At 41.6% G+C, this 20,556-nt stretch overlaps 2 protein-coding genes across 2 annotated transcripts in view; both read right to left on the bottom strand.

The window, feature by feature from the left end:
• Positions 1-2,900: 2,900 nt before the first annotated feature.
• LOC131246632 (alpha-mannosidase At3g26720-like) overlaps positions 2,901-20,556 on the bottom strand; it is a 64,783-nt gene continuing 47,127 nt past the window's right edge. Inside the window, exons 23-29 of the mRNA XM_058246953.1 lie at positions 20,368-20,480; positions 20,146-20,230; positions 17,963-18,073; positions 17,790-17,885; positions 5,874-5,921; positions 5,219-5,287; positions 2,901-3,254 (exon numbers count right to left, since the gene is read on the bottom strand). Of these exons, the coding sequence (XP_058102936.1) occupies positions 3,039-3,254; positions 5,219-5,287; positions 5,874-5,921; positions 17,790-17,885; positions 17,963-18,073; positions 20,146-20,230; positions 20,368-20,480 (738 nt within the window). The 3' untranslated portion in view covers positions 2,901-3,038. The remainder of the gene's footprint in view (positions 3,255-5,218; positions 5,288-5,873; positions 5,922-17,789; positions 17,886-17,962; positions 18,074-20,145; positions 20,231-20,367; positions 20,481-20,556) is intronic.
• On the bottom strand, positions 14,656-16,006 carry LOC131246634 (uncharacterized). The gene is made up of 2 exons (XM_058246961.1): positions 15,023-16,006; positions 14,656-14,786 (listed from the first exon to the last, which is right to left on the bottom strand). The coding sequence occupies exons 1-2, from the start codon at positions 15,558-15,560 to the stop codon at positions 14,749-14,751; spliced, it is 576 nt and encodes a 191-aa protein (XP_058102944.1). The 5' UTR covers positions 15,561-16,006; the 3' UTR covers positions 14,656-14,748.

The raw sequence follows: 20,556 nt of genomic DNA, 5'->3' as shown, positions 1-20,556 counted from the left end.
GCATTCTTTCCATCGCACCAACTCATACTAGGACCTGGCCTCAACAACAGGCAGATTCAAAACTCGAAGTGGGCCACACCACAAGAAACAGTGGGGATTGGAATTCAAACCCTTGAAACCTTCTTATGGCTCACAGAAGTGTTGGATCTGTCTGATATTTGTGTTTTCCCTTCATCTTGACGAGTGTTACTTCATGAACGGTTTGGATCTTATGTCAACATCATGGCGGGCACCAAGAAGTTTCAGTGGTGGTCGTTTCCATCCCCACTCTTTCCCATGGCGTGGCCCACTTGAGTTTTGGATTTGCCTCATTTTATGCTCATTCTCTAATATAAGCTGGAAAAACTGATGGACGGAATAGATGTCATGCAGACATCACGGTGGACCTACAGTTTACGTTGCGTGTGTTCGATGTTATAGGAAATTTGCTTCAGATGGGCTTTGAATGTGGGGACTGTACGTTTTGTCGCTGGATCTAGGGCACGTTGCAATGATCCAAACTGCTTATAGATCAAGGGGTTGAAATAACCCAATCTGAGGTTATTTGTTTATTTATTTAAAATTTTAAAATTTTAAAATTTTAAAATTTGGGTGTTGCTATCCATGTCTTGGCTGATCATATAAACGGTTCGGATCATTAAAACATGACACCAAAACCAGCACTTGTATACCGACCCAAAACGACCAATGCAATCAGATGAATTTCACGGTACGGCAATCCCATCCATCCAAATAGTAGGGCAAGTTGTGGATTAGAGCAATCTTTGAAATCAGACCGATCAAGCAACTCTAACTATTCATTTGAGGGCAGAATAGCTATCAGTTGAAATTCTAGAGGCAGAATCTGATGGTTACAATCATATTATCACTGTAATTTTGGGTCAGCAATTTGGACGGTCTAAATTGCCATACAGTTATGTCTTACGAACAGTTAAAAAGTCGCCACCATTTAAAAAACTGTGGTGAAGTTTAGCCCATGAGCAAGGGTAGACCGTATCTCGGTGAATATCCTCTTTTGACGTTTTCTTTGATGAAGGGGGCGCACAGGAAGTACCTTTAAAAGCAGGGGTTGGGGCCGTAATAAAAATAAAAGCTGGGTGCTGTTGGTCCTGATAGCAGAAAAGTGGGGTGTGTTGGGTACTTATCAACTGATGACCAATGTTACGGGGAGTAGTAAATGCATTGAATCCTTCAACTTCTAAGCATCCAGTGTTGAAATTGAGATGTTGAAATGTTCTCCGTATAGTGGTGTGAAAATGCCTCTACATTAATCACTCCCAGCGAGGGGTCTTGAACACGAGACCTCCTGCTCTGATAATAATTAACCATTTGCTCTAAAAGCTCGAACTATTAGAATATTGCAAATTAATCATTTTATCTCATAATTCAGGCTCCACATCTCATGGGTTAGGACTTCGGCCGAACCTCCCTCGTGGGCCCCAAATCACATCGGCCGCCCATCCCGAATGTGTCATTGCATCTCATGGGCTACCTCACTCGAGCCCGATGTGAAGTACGCATTAATCACCCTTGGTGAGGAGTCTCGAACACGAGACCTCCTCCGTGAGCCCTAAATCACATGGGCCACCCACCCCGAGTATGTCCCCGCATCCGACGGACTACCCCACTCAAGCCCAGTGTGAAAATGCCTTTGCATTAACAGTTCTTAATCTCCGTTGCATATGATCATACCATTCATGTCTACTTTCCCTCATCTTATTATTTACAACTGTAACTCCTCAACCTCTCAAACACATTCATTTTTTATTTTATCATTTCTTGTCTTCCCACGATCACGTACAACTGCAAAGGCATCTCCATTTCTTCCACCCAACTTGAATCCCACAGGCAACATCCCTTTCAATTTCTCCACTCATGAATTATCAACCTCAGGTATCGAAAGTGATCATTTTGGAACTTGGTTAGCAATCTTAACTACTTCCTCATTTTCATTCCTATGGTTATTAAAAATTACACGCCGTGTGCTCTATTTTTATTTTTATTTTTCAATCTTTTAGATTCTAAAGTGCCTCGCCATAAATCTGCCTTCATGTTTATGCCTTCCCTAGTCTCATCAATCAAAAATATGTTATTAGCAAACTCAACATTTAACTATTTAATAAAGATACTAAGTAGATATAGAGATTTTTTTACCAGCTAAATAAAATAGCAAGGGCTATCCTAGGCAGTCTAGCGTTCGACTTTTACTTTTGATTTTAAAGTCGAAAGTTTGAATTGGTCTAACTCGGCTCAGTCATTATGTCACACTGAGTCGACCAAGATTTTCAGTCTTACCGAGTCGAGTTGACTGGCCAAGTTTTGGGTCAAGTTAAGAGAGTATTAGAACTATGCTGAAAAACAAGCAGAATCTCAGTCTCTAGAGCTTTCAACCAGCCATAAAATAAAACAACTAGACTGCTACCATGGAAGATTTCCACCATTTCTTAAACGGCCCATCACCAACAATGCACACGTTAGATAATTAAATCCACCTAGACTGCCAAAATAATGAGCTTGTCCCGGATGATCACAGCACAAGAATCAGATCGATCAAATGACCTTAACTGCTGAGAATGACCATTGAATTTGGACGGAGGGCCATTTTGGGTCATTTTATTCCTGATTGTCCAATGTATGGCCACCATTGGACGGTTAGGATCATCTGGTAGGGTGCATTTTGGGGGCACGACTCATTGAATTGTTGCTTGATTTGGATGATCTGGATTGACGTACATTTATGATGTGTGTGGTCGATGATCACAGCCATTCAATGAATGGTGGACAATGCACATCAAAGCAGTCTTATATTTAAAGGATAAAGAAACTACCATGGATGACTGTGACGTGTTAGAAGGTGAAACTACTAAAATCTACGACCACAAGTTCACACATGGGTGATATATGGCATATCAGAGTTTAATTAATTGAGGAAAATGTTCCAGATACATAAGACGCCACATGAAGGCATTTGGACATATGCATGAGAAAAAAACACTGCCTTCTTGATTCATATATGGATATGATTGAACTTTCACCTTTCAAGGATTGAACATCTTGATAAAATCGAACACGATAACAAAGGTGCGGATTTCCATGGGTCCCAGCTCCACCACCAGTGTAGATGGATCAACAGGCCCTCCCCTCACTTTGGGTTCTTCCTCCGGCGGGCCATCTACTTTCCAAACCAGTCTCTTCTTTTCTATTTCCACCCTTTCTTGATTAGCAGATAGTCCTGTCTCTGTCACTTTGGTTATCTAAAAAGAGAGATGTAAAGGAATGGTTAGATGGTTAAGCTGGAAAAGGTGATTGGATCTCTTGCATGCTTTGCTCTGTAAAGAAAAAACTCATTTTAGAAGAAAGTTGCCTCATTGATGGATCAAATCCGCATCCTGGATGCGTCAATGAGGATTTAGGACCAAATCATAACACATCTATATTTATATTTCTATATTTTGATCTTTCCTATGTATGGTTCAAGATGAATACTTCTGTGATTTTGTGCTTCATGGAGTTCCATGATGCACCATCCAAAACATTTAAAAGTGGCAAGCTATTGATTTGGCGGGCCATCAAGTGGATGGGCCATACTGCAAAAATTGAAGCAATCAGACTATGGTATCCAGCCAATTAGCAAGCTGGAAATGGAGGTCAAAAGAAGTTGAGCACGGGACAAGTCATGATCCACATTCAAAAGGTCAAACTCAGATTGGATGGTGAGGATGACTCCATTATTTTGGCCCCATTGCTCACCAAATCAATGATGTGCTCACCACTTGCGCTGTTTGTTCATGGAACTTCCATGAAGCATGCACCACAAGAACATTTTTGGTGACATGGTTCAAATGCACTATTAAATGTAATTTGTTGACCTTCAGGAGGCGGGTGGAGTTTCCAAACCTTCACCGACTCATCTGTTGATAGTTTTCATTGACATGGATCATGCATTATAACAGCCATCCATGCATTATAACAGCCATCACTCGAGCCCGGTGTGAAAATGCCCCTGCATTAATTACCCCCAGTGAGGAGTCTCGAACACGAGACCTCCTGCTCTGATACCAATTTGATGCAGGACAATTCACCCTTGCTCTAAAAGCTCAAACTGTTAGAGTATGGTGAATTAATCCCTTTATCTTATAGCCCAGGCCCCACATCGCATGGGTTAGGATATCGGCCGAACCCCCTTTGTGGGCCCCAAATCACATGGGCCACCCACCCCGAGTGTGTCCCAGCATCCCACGGGCACCCCCCTCGAGCCCGGTGTGAAATGCACATTAATCACCCCCGTGAGGAGTCTCGAACACAAGACCTCCTCCGTGGGCCGCACTTACCCCGAGTGTGCCTCTACATCCCACAAGCGACCCCACTCGAGCCCGGTGTGAAAATGCCCTTGCATTACAGACACCTTCACCAATGAGTTGCAATGAAGGTTTACACATTTGCCCACATGGTGAAAGGTTAACAAATCACAATATAAATACAAAATTTTCTAAATTTCGAACTTACACCAATTAAAATTTATTTACAGACAAACTAGGAGTATGCATGTGGCATGTGGAATGAGGGGATAGGGAGAGAGGGGAGAGAGAAATCAAGAGAGAGAAGGGAAAGGTGGGGCTACAACCCTACACATAGGTGCATGTTACTCAGGGAGAGAGCAAAGGGCAAAGTGGGCAACCCATCTTCATTGTTTCCCTTGCTGTGGCCTACTAGAGTCCTCTATCTGCCAATTTTTTGGGCTGATTTCCAAACATTAGCCGACTTAACAGATGTATAAAGTAGATGTCACACAGTCATTAGGGTGGGCCCCATAGAGCCTTTGTCTCACAACCTCCCTAATTATAAACACCAAGCATCTAATTAGGGAAGAGGAGGGGTTAGTGTGGGATACACACATTAAAAGAAGTCAAAGGAGGAGGTGGAATCTAATGCCATCCCTCGTGCGGTAAAATATCAAACATTCTCTCCGAAGCAGCTACATTTTTTAATGACAAATTTACCCTCTTAACCAATATTGTGAAGACTAGCGGCAATGGCCAAAATTCCCAAAGCGATTGACGTTATATATAGTAGAGATGTATCTTCCAATACCATTGTATGATTGTATGGATGTATCAGCAAGTCAGCATCGACCATATTACTATATCTGACACATCATGACCATGTTTGCCACTTGTATTTGTATTGGCAACAAGTGACATTAATGCATTATTCTTACCTTCTTGTTTGGGAATATCTTTTTAAGCTCCACTTTTGATATCACAGAAAGATCCTTATCCTCTCCCATCTTGAAAATTTCAACACAAGCACCAGAAGATGGAGTTAAGCTTAAGATTGGTGATAGTAATTTTCATGAAAATAATGAAGACAGATGAGTCAGAACGATATATTAAAGGTCTCATTTGGACGCATGCAGAATGCGAACAATGGCATGTCCGCAGCTGCAAACATGGGCGGCAATAGGCGGGCCTGGATTTGATTTTGGCCAAATTAAATTGCTGGGACTAGGCATTTAAATTTTTTTTTTTTTTTGCACAGCCCTTTCACTGTCCATCTCTAGCAGCAGCTGCAAGTGTAAATGCAATGGTAAAGGATCCAACCCTTTACCATTGCACTCTCATTTGGTACTGGTTTGTAGATGGGAGCATTTCATGTCCCCTGCTATCTGCAATTTGTAGGCTGTGCCATTTGGCATAGCCTCCACAAAAGGCGGCCCTGCCTAGCCACACTCCTTTTCATTCTTACTCAGTGGTACGCACAAACAGACCCAAAAACTGCAAGGTCACCAAAATACATAAATTTGGGAGAAAATTGTACAAGATACTTAAGTTTCCATCAGTTGGCTTCAGTATAAATGATAAACAAATAAAAACCTCATATAGGTGGGCCAATCGAAGGAGAACACTTCTGTCTTCAAGCTCCTGAAGGAACACCAAGAATGTAATAAGTTGCAACATGTGATTTTTTATTTTTTTAAAAAAAAACTTCAAAACAGAACTAATACTATGTGATTTTGTGCAACTTGGCAGGCAAAAGATTTGAATACCATTTGCCATTCCAGTCATAGCTTGTGGAAATGCACTTTTCATCTAGGAGTTCTGTCAAGCTGAAAAAAACTTCCATGTGCAGCCACACGGACCAACCTTGCACGTGTGTGGGACCTTTGATCTGTGCATCGAGTGACCCCACTGTACAGATGACATGGCATACAAAGCAGGCTGGTCCAATCAGGTGGGCTATGTCTGCAGTGAATGAGGTCACTTTCAACCTCTTTAAGCCATTCATTGCTTCTGCACATGTGCAGCCCACCAGATGAGCTAACCAACCTGATTTTTGGGACAGATCATCAATCTGGTCGGTTCCACCTGATGCACAACTCTGGTGTACCAAGTATGTGTGACTGCCTGTAAACATGCATGTTTGCTCAGCAATGCTCTTCATGCCGTATCAAGGTTTAAAAATTCAATCCATCACCAATCCATTATCTAAATTCTGTCTTGAGTTAATTTGAATGTAATGGAGAAAAGAATTGAATTACATTTCAATCCCAATGCTCAAGTGGCAAGAAACTATTTCATGCGAGACAGGGCCTGGCACTCAGTCAAGTTTTTTTTTTTTTTTTTTCTTAATTATAAATTTTGTGGTGCACTGCTTCTTTTGAGCACTTGATCTTGATTTTTAAAGTACTTGGTCAATCATAAGAACATTTGCATTGGCGATATAGATGCAGATTTTTCAAAACATCTACAACTCGATGGGCTGTCTTAGGTACAATTGGAAAAGAAGCATGCAAAAGTAGCTTTCCAGCAACTTCCACACGTTCAAGCATTAAAATGTTGGGCACTGTATGATTAATGTGATATAGGCTTTACGTGCAAAGGAACCAATGGACATATTCTCATTCTCCATAGGTATAAATTTATAGTTGACCAGAGAATATAGTGGCTTCGAGTTGAAGATAGAAAAAACAGAAGATCGATGGTAGAAAATGTTAAACAGGCCATATACCTTGTATAGCTAGTATACCTTGTATAGTTCATTTCCATAGGTAGAGGATTCCGATTTTATTATTTTCCTTATATAGATGACGGTAATCTCTATATATTCCACCCCTTAAGGTTGTCTCAAATACAGAAAACCTTTTGGCTTCTCTCCGTTTTCACTGTTTACATGGTATCAGAGACCCACCGATCCAATCCGGCACCCCCTTCGTCACCGGCACCACCTCTTGATAGATCCGACCGCCCCTGCAGCGTCACACAGCCAATCTGGCCATTCTTGCTGCGTTTGACCACCCCTGCGATGTCCGCTAGCCACTGCGACATCCGACTGCCCTTGCTACTGGTCTGCTCGCCCCTGCTGCGTCGTCCGACCGCTCTTGCTGCTCCCTCAGCCCTTCCGCACGCCCCTCTGCTCTCAGCCCTGTTGCTATTATGCCAGATCCAAAAACTGCAACCCTTGTTGCTGTTGCTATTGCGCCAGATCTAGATCCAGATCCAGATCCAGCAACCCCTGTTGCTATTGCGCCAGATCCAGATCCAGAAACTGCAATCCCTTAGGTATCTCCTTTTGCTGCGTGCTGTGTTCCTTTTGCTGCAAAGTACATCCAAAACCTCCTTCTGCTGCGACTCTTTGCGTGGTTTACATTACTTCAGATCTATGGACAAGGACTCATCCCGTACAGAGGCCCCACGTTGTAGTTTTGATGGTACCAACTACTCTCTATAGGCTATCCATTTTCGGAGCTTCCTCAAGGGTCGTGGTTTGTGGAACTAATTGATGGATTTGTTACTATCCCCACTTCCACAGATGTCGACAAATTAGCGGATTGGGAAATGAAAAATGGACGGATTATTACCTGGATTCTCGATTCGGTCGATCGGTCCATTGCTGTTGGCCTCACACCTCACTGCACTACCAAGGCAATGTGGGAGCATCTCCAGACAATTTATCAATAGAGTAATGCGGCACAGTTATACCGCCTGGAACAAGATCTCGTTAACCTTACTCAGGGTGACGACAATATTCAATCATTTTACTCCAAAATTGTCACAATTTGGACAAAGATGACTATGATGGATCCAACTTTTCCTCATGACTTTAAGATATCCCAAACTATGCATGAGAGTGCGCAAGTTCGACAGTTTCTTATGAAGCAGCGTCCTGAATTTGAGCATTGTCGGGCTGCTCTCTTGAACTGTAGCCCTACTCCTTCATTGAATTCGGTTATTAATGATTTATTGGCTAAGGAATAACGACTGAAAGTTCTCTCTCTTCCTTCCCCAACTCCGGGATCATCTGATCTGGTGCTTGTTGTGTCCACCACTACACCAAACCGTGGTTCCACTCCTTTGACTTGTCGCGGCTGTAACAAGGTGGGTCATGTCATCGCTCAATGCAAAGATTGGTGCGCTTATTGTCGACGGACTGGTCATGATATTCAGGACTGCTGTTCACGTGCCTATGCATCTTCTTTCGGTCGTGGTCGTGGCCGTAGTCATGCTCTTTCTGCTACTTCTACCCTATTTCTTCCGAGCTTTCCGTTAGTGATACTGCATCTACTGTTTCTGCTGAAGGTCTTTCCTCACCTTTGACTCCTGTGGTGCTCCAGCAAATCGTGCTGGCCCTTTCTGCGGCCGGTATGTCAGGTATATCCCCATCTTCTACATGGTTCTTCGATTCGGGTGCTTCCAATCATATGACTGGTGTTGTATCCCATCTTCACGACATTCGTCCCTACACCGAAAATCAGACTATTTCTACTGCGGATGGCACTAGACTACCCATTTAGTCCGTCGGATCATTGACTTTCTCTCCTTCTACCCATCGCCAATTTACCCTTCGTGATGTGTTTCATGTCCCTAACCTCTCCTCCAATTTAATTTCTATTGGTCAACTCATCTCCAATAACTGCTTAGTCATATTTCTTCCCAACTGTTGTTTTGTGTAGGATCTGGAAACGGGTAAGGTACTTGGGATGGGTAGGTGGCATGGTAGTCTGTACGTGTTGGACTTTGATCCATCTGTCACTCTGGATCGTTGTTTCTTTTCTCCATCTTCATCAGATATTTGTTTGGCAAATAAATTGTGGAAATTGTGGCACTTTTGCCTGAGTCATCCACATTCCGATCGGTTAATTCAATTATTTTCTTCTGGCATGTTAGAGAATATTTCTCTTAATAAAAATAATTTGGATTATTCTTGTTCTTCCTGTTGTCTTTCAAAAAGTAAGTGTATTCCATTTCCTCTAAGTACTACAAAATCATCTTCTATGTTTGAACTTGTGCATACGGATGTCTGGGGTCCTTCACCAATTATGTCTCTCTCTGGGTTACGATACTATGTTATATTCATTGATGATTTCACACGTTACACCTGGATTTACTTTCAGCAATCGAAGTCACAGGTTTTTGAAAAATTCAAGTTATTTCACTCTATAGTGGAGACTCAATTTCGGGTTCCAGTTCAAACTCTTTGCTCTGACTCAAGGGGGGGAATATCTCTCAACTGATTTTCGTACATTTCTTCAAGGTCATGAGATTATTCATCAGACCACCTGTTCTGATACTCCACAACAGAACGGGGTGGCTGAACGAAAAAATCGTCATATTGTTGAAACTGCCAACACCCTGATGACAGCTATGAGTGTTCCTCGTTCTTTCTGGGCGGAAGCAATATTACATTCAGTTTACTTGATTAACCGGATGCCAACCAAAGTTCTAAACAGTAAATCTCCCTACTTTGTTCTCCCCGGCTTACCTCCTGCATATTTCACATTTCGTATTTTTGGTTGTGTCTGTTATGTTCACCTGGCTTCACGTGAATGTAACAAACTATCTCCAAAATCGGTCAAATGTATGTACTTAGGATTTGGAGAAATGCAGAAGGGTTTTCGATGTTATGATCTTGTTTCTCGTCTTATTCGGGTTTCATGACATGTTGTTTTTCTTGAACATATTGCCTTTCATTCATCTCTTCTAATAAAAAAAAGAAAGGAGATTCACAGAGAAAGACCATATCAACTTGTTGAACGCATTAATAATTTCTATCAATGAATTGTTTCATTTCTTTTTTGTCGAGGTACACTGGAATCAGACCTAAGACCTCAAAGAAAAAGTTCCTATTTTTATAGTAAACATCTTCTAAATTTGAAGACCCAAGCACAGTGGATATGCAAATTCCAAACAGTGGCAGTCATTATTGGACAGTGCCTAAGAAGGTTCTGCACTTCTGTGTGACAAGCTATATGAGAAAACTTAGAGAATTTTATTATACTCTGGTAGAGTGTGAAGCTTCATACATATACACTCAGATATTGTACATGTTGCATGCATTTAATTCAAATTAAACCATCCGATTTGCGGGGCCCACTTCAGACGGGTCAACTACCCAAATACTATTCCGAACTTTGTTCTAGCTAGCCAACTGTTTAACATCTTTTAGATGGCTAAAATGAGAGCTAGTTAATGGTTCGTTATCAAAGAATATGTCAACTAATCAGAGGCTAGCCATTACCATGTCAATCTGGTTTTGGGTTATGACCTCTCTACAGGTCGAACAGTTTAATTTAAGAGCAGTGATAATGGTAAATGATGGTGGTGGGTTCTCCCAGCAATGACAGACAATACTCATGCTTCAAATCTCAAATATGAGAGGGTGCAAATTGGGGTTGGCCAGAGCAGGTGCAGGTTGCATCTCAAATTAGCATGCCTAGATTCCAGTGAAGATTGCAGCTGCATAGGGAAGGTGGTTCGAGGGAAAATGATCGGAGATGCAAAAACAGAGAAGACTAAATTCAAGGAAAAACAAGCGAGACAAAATGGTGGGTAGATGAAGACAGTGCGCTGGATCTAAAAAAACAGTGCTGGATTTGGTGATGACAGTGCACAAAATTTGAAGATGTCGATGGTGGAAGGGTGCGGTTACAATTAAAGAGGCATATGTTGCCGGAACAGAGTTCGGTATGTAGCCGGCTATGGGTGTGTGTGTGTGGGGGGGGGGGGGGGGGGGGGGTATGTGTGTGGAGATGGAGTTGCAGCAGATGACACAGAGTGTGCTGATGCCAACACTGCAGAAGGTGGAGGCACAACAAAAATCTGCTGGAGAAGATGGTCTCCAGTCAGAGAAGATAGGAATGCCGGTTTCAGAGATGATTCTGGCAATGTATTGTAAAGATGATGAATTCTAGTGGTGATGTCTGGGTAGAGACTCTAGAAGTAGAGGCAGATCAGATGGAGATGGTGCAGGATGGGGTTCTGTGTCACGGTGTTGTTGTAGGGGACGAGTACTAGATTTGATAGCAACAGAGGTGAAGACAACACTGACGGAATGGATCTGTTCACCCTATTGGTCTTGAGATATCAATGCCCAAGATCAAGGCAAACATGTTAGCGGGTTGTGCACAGGCTGTGATGGTTGTGCGCCTGAAGAAGATGATGGATTTTAGCAATGGACCGTATATTGGTCGTAGCTAATGGGGATGCAGGCTTATGAAAAGTGATGATCAAACACCCTGAATTGGGAGCTCTACTACCATGTTATTCACACGAGACTAAATTTTGTTGTATTTCATTCCATTGAGAATGAGAAGAATAAATAAAAGAGGTGGGAGATCCGTAGAGATCTATCATAGATCTTAACAATATACATGAATCCATCTATAAACCTATCTATGGTATGTAGTATGAGTAGAGAAGGATTTGATGAGGATAATGTGAAGAAGAGATGAGAATATTGAGAGAGAAGGAGGAGGAGAGTTTGGGAGAGATGATGTGTTAGGCTTGCTTGCCCTAACACATAATATTTTATTATGATAAAGCATATAGTACACTGCAGGGGAATAGGGAAGTGTGCACATGCACTTGCACTAAAAGGGACACACAATAAATACAATACACTAGCATTCTCTATACTCCCCCTCAAGTTGGAGCATAGATGTTGATCATGCCCAACTTGTCACGAACACGATGAAGAGCATCTCGACTCAAGGACTTTGTAAGAACATCAGCAAGTTGATCCCTAGATCGAACAAAAGGAGTGACAATTTCCTTAGAAGCGACTTTCTCCCGAATAAAGTGACAGTCAACCTCAATATGCTTGGTTCGCTCGTGGAAAACTGGGTTACGAGCAATATGGATGGCCGCTTGATTGTCACAGTGAAGAGGAATAGGACCCGAAGGAGGATAGCCAAGTTCTTCAAGAAGATTGCGAAGCCACACAAGTTCACATGTCGCATGAGCCACAGTACGATATTCAGCTTCAGCCGAGGACCGGGCAACAACTGGCTGCTTTTTGCTCTTCCAGGTTATAAGATTGCCACCTAGGAAGGTACAGAAGCCGGATGTGGAGCGGCGATCAAAAGTACTACCTGCACAATCAGCATCGGAATAGCCAGAAAGATAAAGATGACCATGCAACTGAAAGTAGAGGCCAAGACCCGGGGTTGATTTTAAATACCGAAGTATGCGGTAGACAGCCGTGAGATGAGAAGTACAGGGAGCTTGCATGAATTGGCTAACAACCCCCACTGCAAATGAGAGATCTGGGGGAGTAATAGTCAGGTAAATAAGCCGGCCTACAAGTCGTCGATACATCTCGGGATCAGTAAGGAGAGTACCATCATCTGGTCGAAGCTTCTGTGAAGTATCCATGGGAGTGGTAGCAGGCTTGCATCCTAACATGCCGGTCTCCATGAGAAGATCGAGCGCATATTTTCGTTGTGACAAGACCAATTTGGATGATGAGCGAGCAACTTCAATTCCTAGAAAGTAGCGAAGAGGACCAAGATCCTTGATTTCAAACTTGGTCTTCAAAAAATCTTTGACCTCCCTCATTCCAGCAGAATCACTACCGGACAAAACAATATCATCCACATAGACAATGAGAACCATGATGCCCGTCGATCGACGACATATAAAGAGAGAATGATCAGCATGACTACGAACAAAGCCAAACTCCAAGAGAGCCTGACTAAAATTTTCAAACCATGCACGTGGAGATTGTTTGAGTCCATAAAGAGCCTTCTTCAACCGACATACAAGTGCAGGGTTGTGAGAAGCAACAAAGCCAGGAGGTTGATGCATGTAAACTTCCTCTGTAAGATCCCCATGGAGAAATGCATTCTTAACATCAAGCTGAAACAAGGGCCACGATAAATTAACGGCCAAGGAGAGCACAACACGAATTGAATTAAGCTTAGCCACTGGAGAAAATGTCTCGAAGTAATCCACACCATGAGTCGGTGTAACCTTTAGCAACAAGACGGGCTTTATAGCGATCAATTGAGCCATCTGGAAGAAACTTGATTGTATAAACCCATCGACATCCAATAGGTTTATGCCCTAAAGGAAGTGGCACAAGGTCCCAAGTATGATTCTTCTCAAGAGCAGACATTTCTTCCATCATCACCTTCGTCCAGTCAGGACTTTGAAGAGCATGTGAGAGAGATCTAGGAATAGTCTGTGATGAAAGGGAAGCTGCAAACGACTGAAAAGACGGTGAAAGATGATCATATGAAATGAAATTACTAATGGAGTGTTGAGTACAAGATCGTGACCCTTTGCGCAAGGCAATGGGAAGATCTAAACTCGAGTTAGGAGAGTCACCTGAACCAACATCCAAAGTAAGAGGAAGGGTAGATGACTGAGCTTGTGAAGATTTATCTCGACGCTGATACACCCACAGAGGCTTAGGTTCACCTATATCACCAACAGGATGCTGAATAGAGGGGAGAGGAGTTTTCCCATGATCACTAGTGGAAAGAGGATAAGAGTCATACTCCCCCTGACGCGCAAGAGGATCACAGAGGGATCGACCTGGAAAGGAGAAAAAAGACAGATCCTCAAAGAAGGTGACATCGCCAGAGATATATTTCTTGCGAGTCAATGGGCCAAAGCATTTATAACCTTTTTGACTCCGAGTATACCCTATAAAGACACATTTAATCGCCCTGGGACTAAGTTTATCATTACTCCCATCCAAAATTTGAACAAAGCATGTACAACCAAAAACTTTAGGTGGTAGAGGAAATGGATTATCATGAGGATACAATATAGTAAATGAAGATTTATAAGACAGAATACGTGAGGGTATACGATTAATAAGAAAAGTAGTAGTTAAAAGAGCATCACCCCAAAAATGTTTGGGTAGATGCATACCAAGTAGAAGGGTGCGAGCAACTTCAAGAAGATGACGATTCTTTTGTTCTGCAATACCATTTTGTTGAGTGCGAGCACATGACGTCCTAGATAAAATACCACGTTCCTGCAAGAAGGACAGAAAGGCATGTATTCTCCCCCATTATCAGAATGGAGGGATTTGATGGAACAATGAAATTGAGTGCACACTTCATGATAAAACACTTTAAACGCATCAAACACTTCACTTTTAGATTTCAAAAGATAAATCCAAGTCATGCGAAAATAATCATCAATAAAGGTAACAAAATATCTAAATCCAAAAGTCGAGGTAACCGAAGCTGGTCCCCAAACATCCGAGTGAACCAGAAGAAAATGTTGAGATTTCCTCCCAGAAAAGCTAGGAGGAAACGTAGCACGATGATGTTTAGACAATTCACAAATATCACAGCATAATGGTTTAGTGACAGGTAAGGAGGGAAACAAAAGTCTCAATCTAGCAATGGATGGGTGGCCTAAGCGGCAATGCCACTGAGTCATGGACTCTTGATCTAGAGAAAGGGTACTAGAAGCGGCAACAGGTGTATCATCGAGAAGATAAACGCCTCCTCGCTCATGCCCCCCACCAATCACTCTCTTCGTCTGTAGGTCCTGAAACAAACAATAAGAAGGAAAGAAGGTGATTGAACAATTGAGTGATTTAGTAAGAGAGCTAACAGACAATAAGTTTAATGGAAAACGAGGCACATGCAATACGGAGGACAAAGACAAGGAAGAAGAGAGAGGGATGGAACCAATCCCAGAGATGGGAGATTGGGTTCCATCTGCGACTGTGACATACTGAGTGGGAAAAGAAGAAGAATAAGAAGAAAAGAATTGCAACTTACCAGTCATATGGGAGGAAGCTCCAGAGTCGATGACCCAGGAGGTAGGAGAGGATAACGTAAGAAAGGCGGTACCTGACTGGGCCGAAGCTGCGTGAGAAGGCTCAGGAATATCCCGAATGTGAAGCCGCATAAGGGCATCATATGTCGCCCGAGAAATAATAAGAGACTCCCCTGAAGTAGACTGCTCAGCTGTCGGGGTGGAAGACTGTGTCTCAGAAGCAACAGTGGAAGTAACAGAAGCAGCGGCATACGTAGGACGACCATGTAGCTGCCAGCAATAATCAATAGTGTGATTAGTTCCACCGCAATGTGAACAAATGCGGGAACCATCATGTCCTCGTCCACGTCCACCACGACCATGAAGACTACGGCCGCCGTGACTGCGATCTCCCTCGCGGCCTCTACCACGATCACCAAAACCAGAAATGCGCCCTGAGCTCAAGGATGGTGCCCGAAGACCAAGGAAGGACTGATCGCCAACAAGATGTGCCGAACGCTCGGGTGGCACAAATGAATGAGAAGGAAGAGTAGAGATCATAGCACGTTAACACATGGCATAGACTGTCGTCAATGGGGGAAGAGGATCCTGCATAACAACCTGATCGCGAACGTGAAGATAATCAGAACTCAACCCAGCGAGGAACTGCATGATACGAGTATCATCCCGTTGCTTATGAGCATGTTCATGATCCTCTTTACATTTGGAAGGAAGAGGCTGATACATATCCAACTCATCCCACATACCCCGAAGCATCGAATAGTAGTCTTTTAAGGATCTGGAGTTTTGTTGAAACCGACCAATTTCTTGAATAAGCTGGAATACCCGTGAAAAATTCTGAGATTCCGAGAACATATCATGAAGCGTATCCCAAATGCCTTTAGCCGAGGATAAAAACATCACTGAGTGGCTACTCGAGGAATCCATGTTATTCAACAACCATGCAATAACTTGATAATTCTCCTTTGTCCAAGACTTGCAGGTAACATCTATAGAGCTTGGGGAATCATCCAAAATATACGACAACTTGTCACGGGCTCCTAAAAATACTTTTACAGATTGTGCCCATTGAAGATAGTTGTCACCATTCAACTTAATGGAGGTAATCTGCAGGGGGTTGGATTCAAGAGACCCTATGCCAAGAGATGAGGGCCCTTTGTAAGCCATAATAGAGTCCAAGAGAAATAAACCTATGCCAAGAGACCCCCTATGCCAAGAAAGATTGATTCAAACAATTCTATCTCACTCAATCCTTCAACATAACAAGAGATAAACCTCAAACAAATATCAATCATCCAAAACACCATGAAATGCAATCAAATAGGGCCTGACCGAGTGAAAAACGGCCCAGCCGCACGCCTATTTGAGGTTAAAAACCTCTCAAACATTAATCTTAAGTAAAAAAATCCACCATGGATAGCTTGGGAGGAAGATTTCGGTCCATCTTGAGCAAAGAAACCGAAGAAAAGCTTACCGATTTGAGGTAGATCGAAGAAAAACGGAATCTGGAACCGATTTTCGAATTTCTCTATTTCGCCCAAAATACCATGAAATGAAGTCCAATAAATTCTGAAAAAATCATGACAAATCTTCTAAAATCAAGATCTATCAAACCCTAAACTTTTAGCTCAAACAGAGCCCATGCGTCCGTACAATGCTGACGTCAGCAAGGTGACGTGACGCCTCTCAACCTGTTGGATGCGGAATGCCTGGAACTTCGCTCTGATACCAAGTAGAGAAGGATTTGATGAGGATAATGTGAAGAAGAGATGAGAATATTGAGAGAGAAGGAGGAGGAGAGTTTGGGAGAGATGATGTGTTAGGCTTGCTTGCCCTAACACATAATATTTTATTATGATAAAGCATATAGTACACTGCAAGGGAATAGGGAAGTGTGCACATGCACTTACACTAAAAGGGACACACAATAAATACAATACACTAGCATTCTCTATAGTATGTACAATTGTACTTAGGTATCCTACACCCTAACAGTGTCCATGATGAATTGAATAATTCAAGTGATTTCAACTCTTCTACTTAAGAAAACCAGCCAATCTTTTATAACCAACAGCCATAAGCAACATATGCAGGACCTTTCGTTTCATTCTTGCTATTTTTTCTCTTAGTCACTTGTATAGAGAACCATAACCCAACCTAATAAATTTTCTGAAGATCAGATGAATTATATCAAACCGTAGAACTTGATTGGTGATTGGGTTTAAATTCGCAAGCCAGATGATTTTGTTGGTAGTCTATGATATGGTCATTCTGGTACAATAAATAATTGAATTTATGAGATTCTTGATATTCTCTTTTATTTAATCACCCTTTGATAGGAAACATGAAGAAAGTTTCCATAATACTCAAGACTGATTTTTTGCTATGCTTGCTTAGTTGTGTTTTTTAGACTTTTAAGTTTTCTCATTACTGATGGATGCTTTTCACAGCACATGGTTTGCTGGTTATTAAGTTTGCTTCCTTCACGAAGGTCGTGAATTAAAAAACTCACCGGCTTCTTTTAAATAGCCAACCCCAGGTTGCTGGGAGAAAGGACAAGACGACGACCCACAGGCTTTTGCAACAGATGTTTTGTAACTGATTCTCCCAACAAAAAAAATGAAAAAGAACCCAAGTATCTACAGCAAAAAGAGCATTGAAGTTCTCCACAGTGTAACTTACACCATGTGATGTTAATGAAGAACAATGAAACAGACTTTAATCTTAAAAATAAAAATTAAAAAGAAGTGAAACAGACTTTTCCTGTACCTGGAGGGTGATCATCGCAACATTATCAGGTAAGCTATATGAGGGATCCATTGCTGTGAAAGTTGATACATGAGAACTTGTCCAGCTATCTCCATCCTGTGAAATAGGAACCAGTCACCCATGTTCGACAGACCCACAACACTGAAAACAAGTGAACTAAAGACCTCTTTCACCTGTTCTGTGAATGCTAGAAGAAGTGGAGAATATATCTCCTGGCCCACCGTCCGACGCCACTTAGCACCCTCCCCCAATGGATCGATTCTAAGATAAAATTTTCCCTGAACCTATCAGAGTTACAGAAAACATTAAATTTTAAAATGGTCCATCTGTCTTTAGACATTGATAATGCCTTGATAAAGTAATTGCAATTAACAAGATGTAAGTATAAAACCACAAAATATGTGTGCTGGAAAAACATTGATGACCACAACTTTGACTTTCTAACAACATGATGCAATTGAACTCCAAAAGGTCAGTCAACTCCATTCTTCCACTATTCTTCTTCAGCGAGGTTTGTTAGCCCCACGACAACCTGTCCCACATGCACCTATCCAAGCAGTATATGTGCCAACCCGCCAGTTATGTATGACATCTGAGGGGTGCATAAGGTGGCCACCCCTATGAAGTTGCAATCAGGTTGGTCCATCTGTCAGGCAGGATACATGTGTATGTTGAATGTAGAACCTCAGAAAATCTTCACCAATGGGATATGTGTATGTTGAATGTGGACTTTTTTTTTTACTATCCTTTCCTTTCATTGATCAGCAGCCCACCTGTGAAGGGTGGGTGGACTGATATTTGACACCAGCTCATATACATGGTGGGGGCTACCTTATGCACCATTCCCATGTTCCACACACGTGCCAGGTTGTGTGTGTAAAGGTGCACATAGGCTAGCAAACCTCTATTTTAGTAAATGGGAATATTTACTGTAAATAGGAATGTTTACTTCTCCTTAAATGTTGCCTCAGGTTTTTCTCATCTGTTGTTTGGCCCCCTTAATATGACTCCCTTTTTACCCACAAAAAAAAATGTAAAATGAAATGGCTAACATGCTAGATTAAACCTCCACTCATGTAGCATATAAACAGCATCAAAGGAGAGTTGTGGATAAAGAACAAAGTATGGAGTTTTTATGAGTAATGAAACTTCTCTTAACAAGAGAGAAACGAAACATCAATAAGAGAGAACACACTCCCAATAGATAATAAGACCAATGGACCTCTCCTCTAGCTAAAGCATTGGCAATTCTATTTGCCTCTCTTCCAATATGGACAAGCGGAATGTTTGTCCTACAGGCGACAAAAAAATATAATTAAACTTCCATTGCTCATTGAAACCATGTTGCACATGAATTTATAACATGAAAAATAATTGGACTAGAGCAACTTTTGGAGAAAATTTGCAGCCAAAACCTTTGGTGCAGTAGAATCCCTAAAATTGATGGGATCAAAAAAGAGAAATAAATAAGGCCATTCTCAGCTCTCAACGTGTCACCAATGCCACTAGGACCAGGATTACCTTGCAAAGAGCTGTCCAAATTTAGCTTCCACCAACCACTAGGCAGATGATTCTATCTATGCATAGCTGCATAGTCTTCAAGACCACTACCCTTTTTACCACCAAGGATCAATCGGAAAGGAAACTGTGAGTGGCGGTCCCTAACTCGGCCCTCCAAAAAAGAGCCAGTTTTATAACACTACTTTTGGGATTTTTTTTTAAATTTTTAAATTTTTTTTTTTTTTTTCCTATTTTGAAATGTACGCTACTTTTGATTCTTTCTGCCACCTTTCACAACTGAGGTTTATTCAGTTTCTTAGTTAAGTTTGACGTAATTTTCCATTGCTAGCTGCAAGAGAAGAGCATTATCCCAAGGACAGTTGAACCAGCTCATTAGCTTTACCCTGATTCACATGACACCAGGTCTCAATGAATTACAATACAATTAACAAGTTTGTCCATGAGTCTCTACCATCCAGCATCTAGTTTCTGTGAATTCTGTCCTAAAAATTCAAAAGTACAATGAACTATCAGGCTTTTTTTTTTTTTTTTTTTTTTTTCCATTTTGCTAATACAATAGGCACTATAAAGAAATGTCCCTGCTAGGGTGTTTACTAAACGACATGTGTTTACCGTTTAAAAATGGCTGAAGAATCACAAAGATGCTTAATAAAGAAAACGTGGTGTCAAAGGCTATTCATAAAGGATGCGACAATCAACTGAGTTAAGGTTGTGAAATGGGCTATCCATACAAAATGAGACATCAAGTCATCAAATAAAGCCCAAGTGTCATACAAAATTTCACATTTAATCTTCACTCATGAGTTGTCAATGATAAAGTGCCAGATGTACTTACTGTTAGTCCCGTGCATTCATCAAGGATGCAAACTGTTTCATTCAGTGCCTCTGCAACACCTCTTGAATCATCATGAACCAACCTCCTATATAACAAGAGGAACACTAAGAGAGATTAGAAAATATTTTGTCTAGGAAAAGCTAATTATCATGAATACTCAAAGTTTAAGGAGAATACTGTAATTGAAGAAGTAAATAAAGTACTCCCAAACAAAAGACAAACCTATGGAGCATTAATTCTATTTGCCCATCCACTATGCTCGACCCCCCCACAGACCGGTCGACCAATATTGAGAGCTCCGTGCTGTTGTCTTCAATGTAAATTCCAAGATTAATCTAAAAGAGAAAACTATGTTATGTTCATTCTGTCCTCCAAAACAGCCAAAATACTCCAAAATTACATATTGAGCAT

This window comes from Magnolia sinica, chromosome 5 (genome assembly GCF_029962835.1).
Source record: "Magnolia sinica isolate HGM2019 chromosome 5, MsV1, whole genome shotgun sequence".
NCBI lineage: Eukaryota > Viridiplantae > Streptophyta > Magnoliopsida > Magnoliales > Magnoliaceae > Magnolia > Magnolia sinica.
The sequence above is the reverse complement of the archived record's forward strand: the minus strand, read 5'-3'. Positions and strand labels throughout refer to the sequence as shown.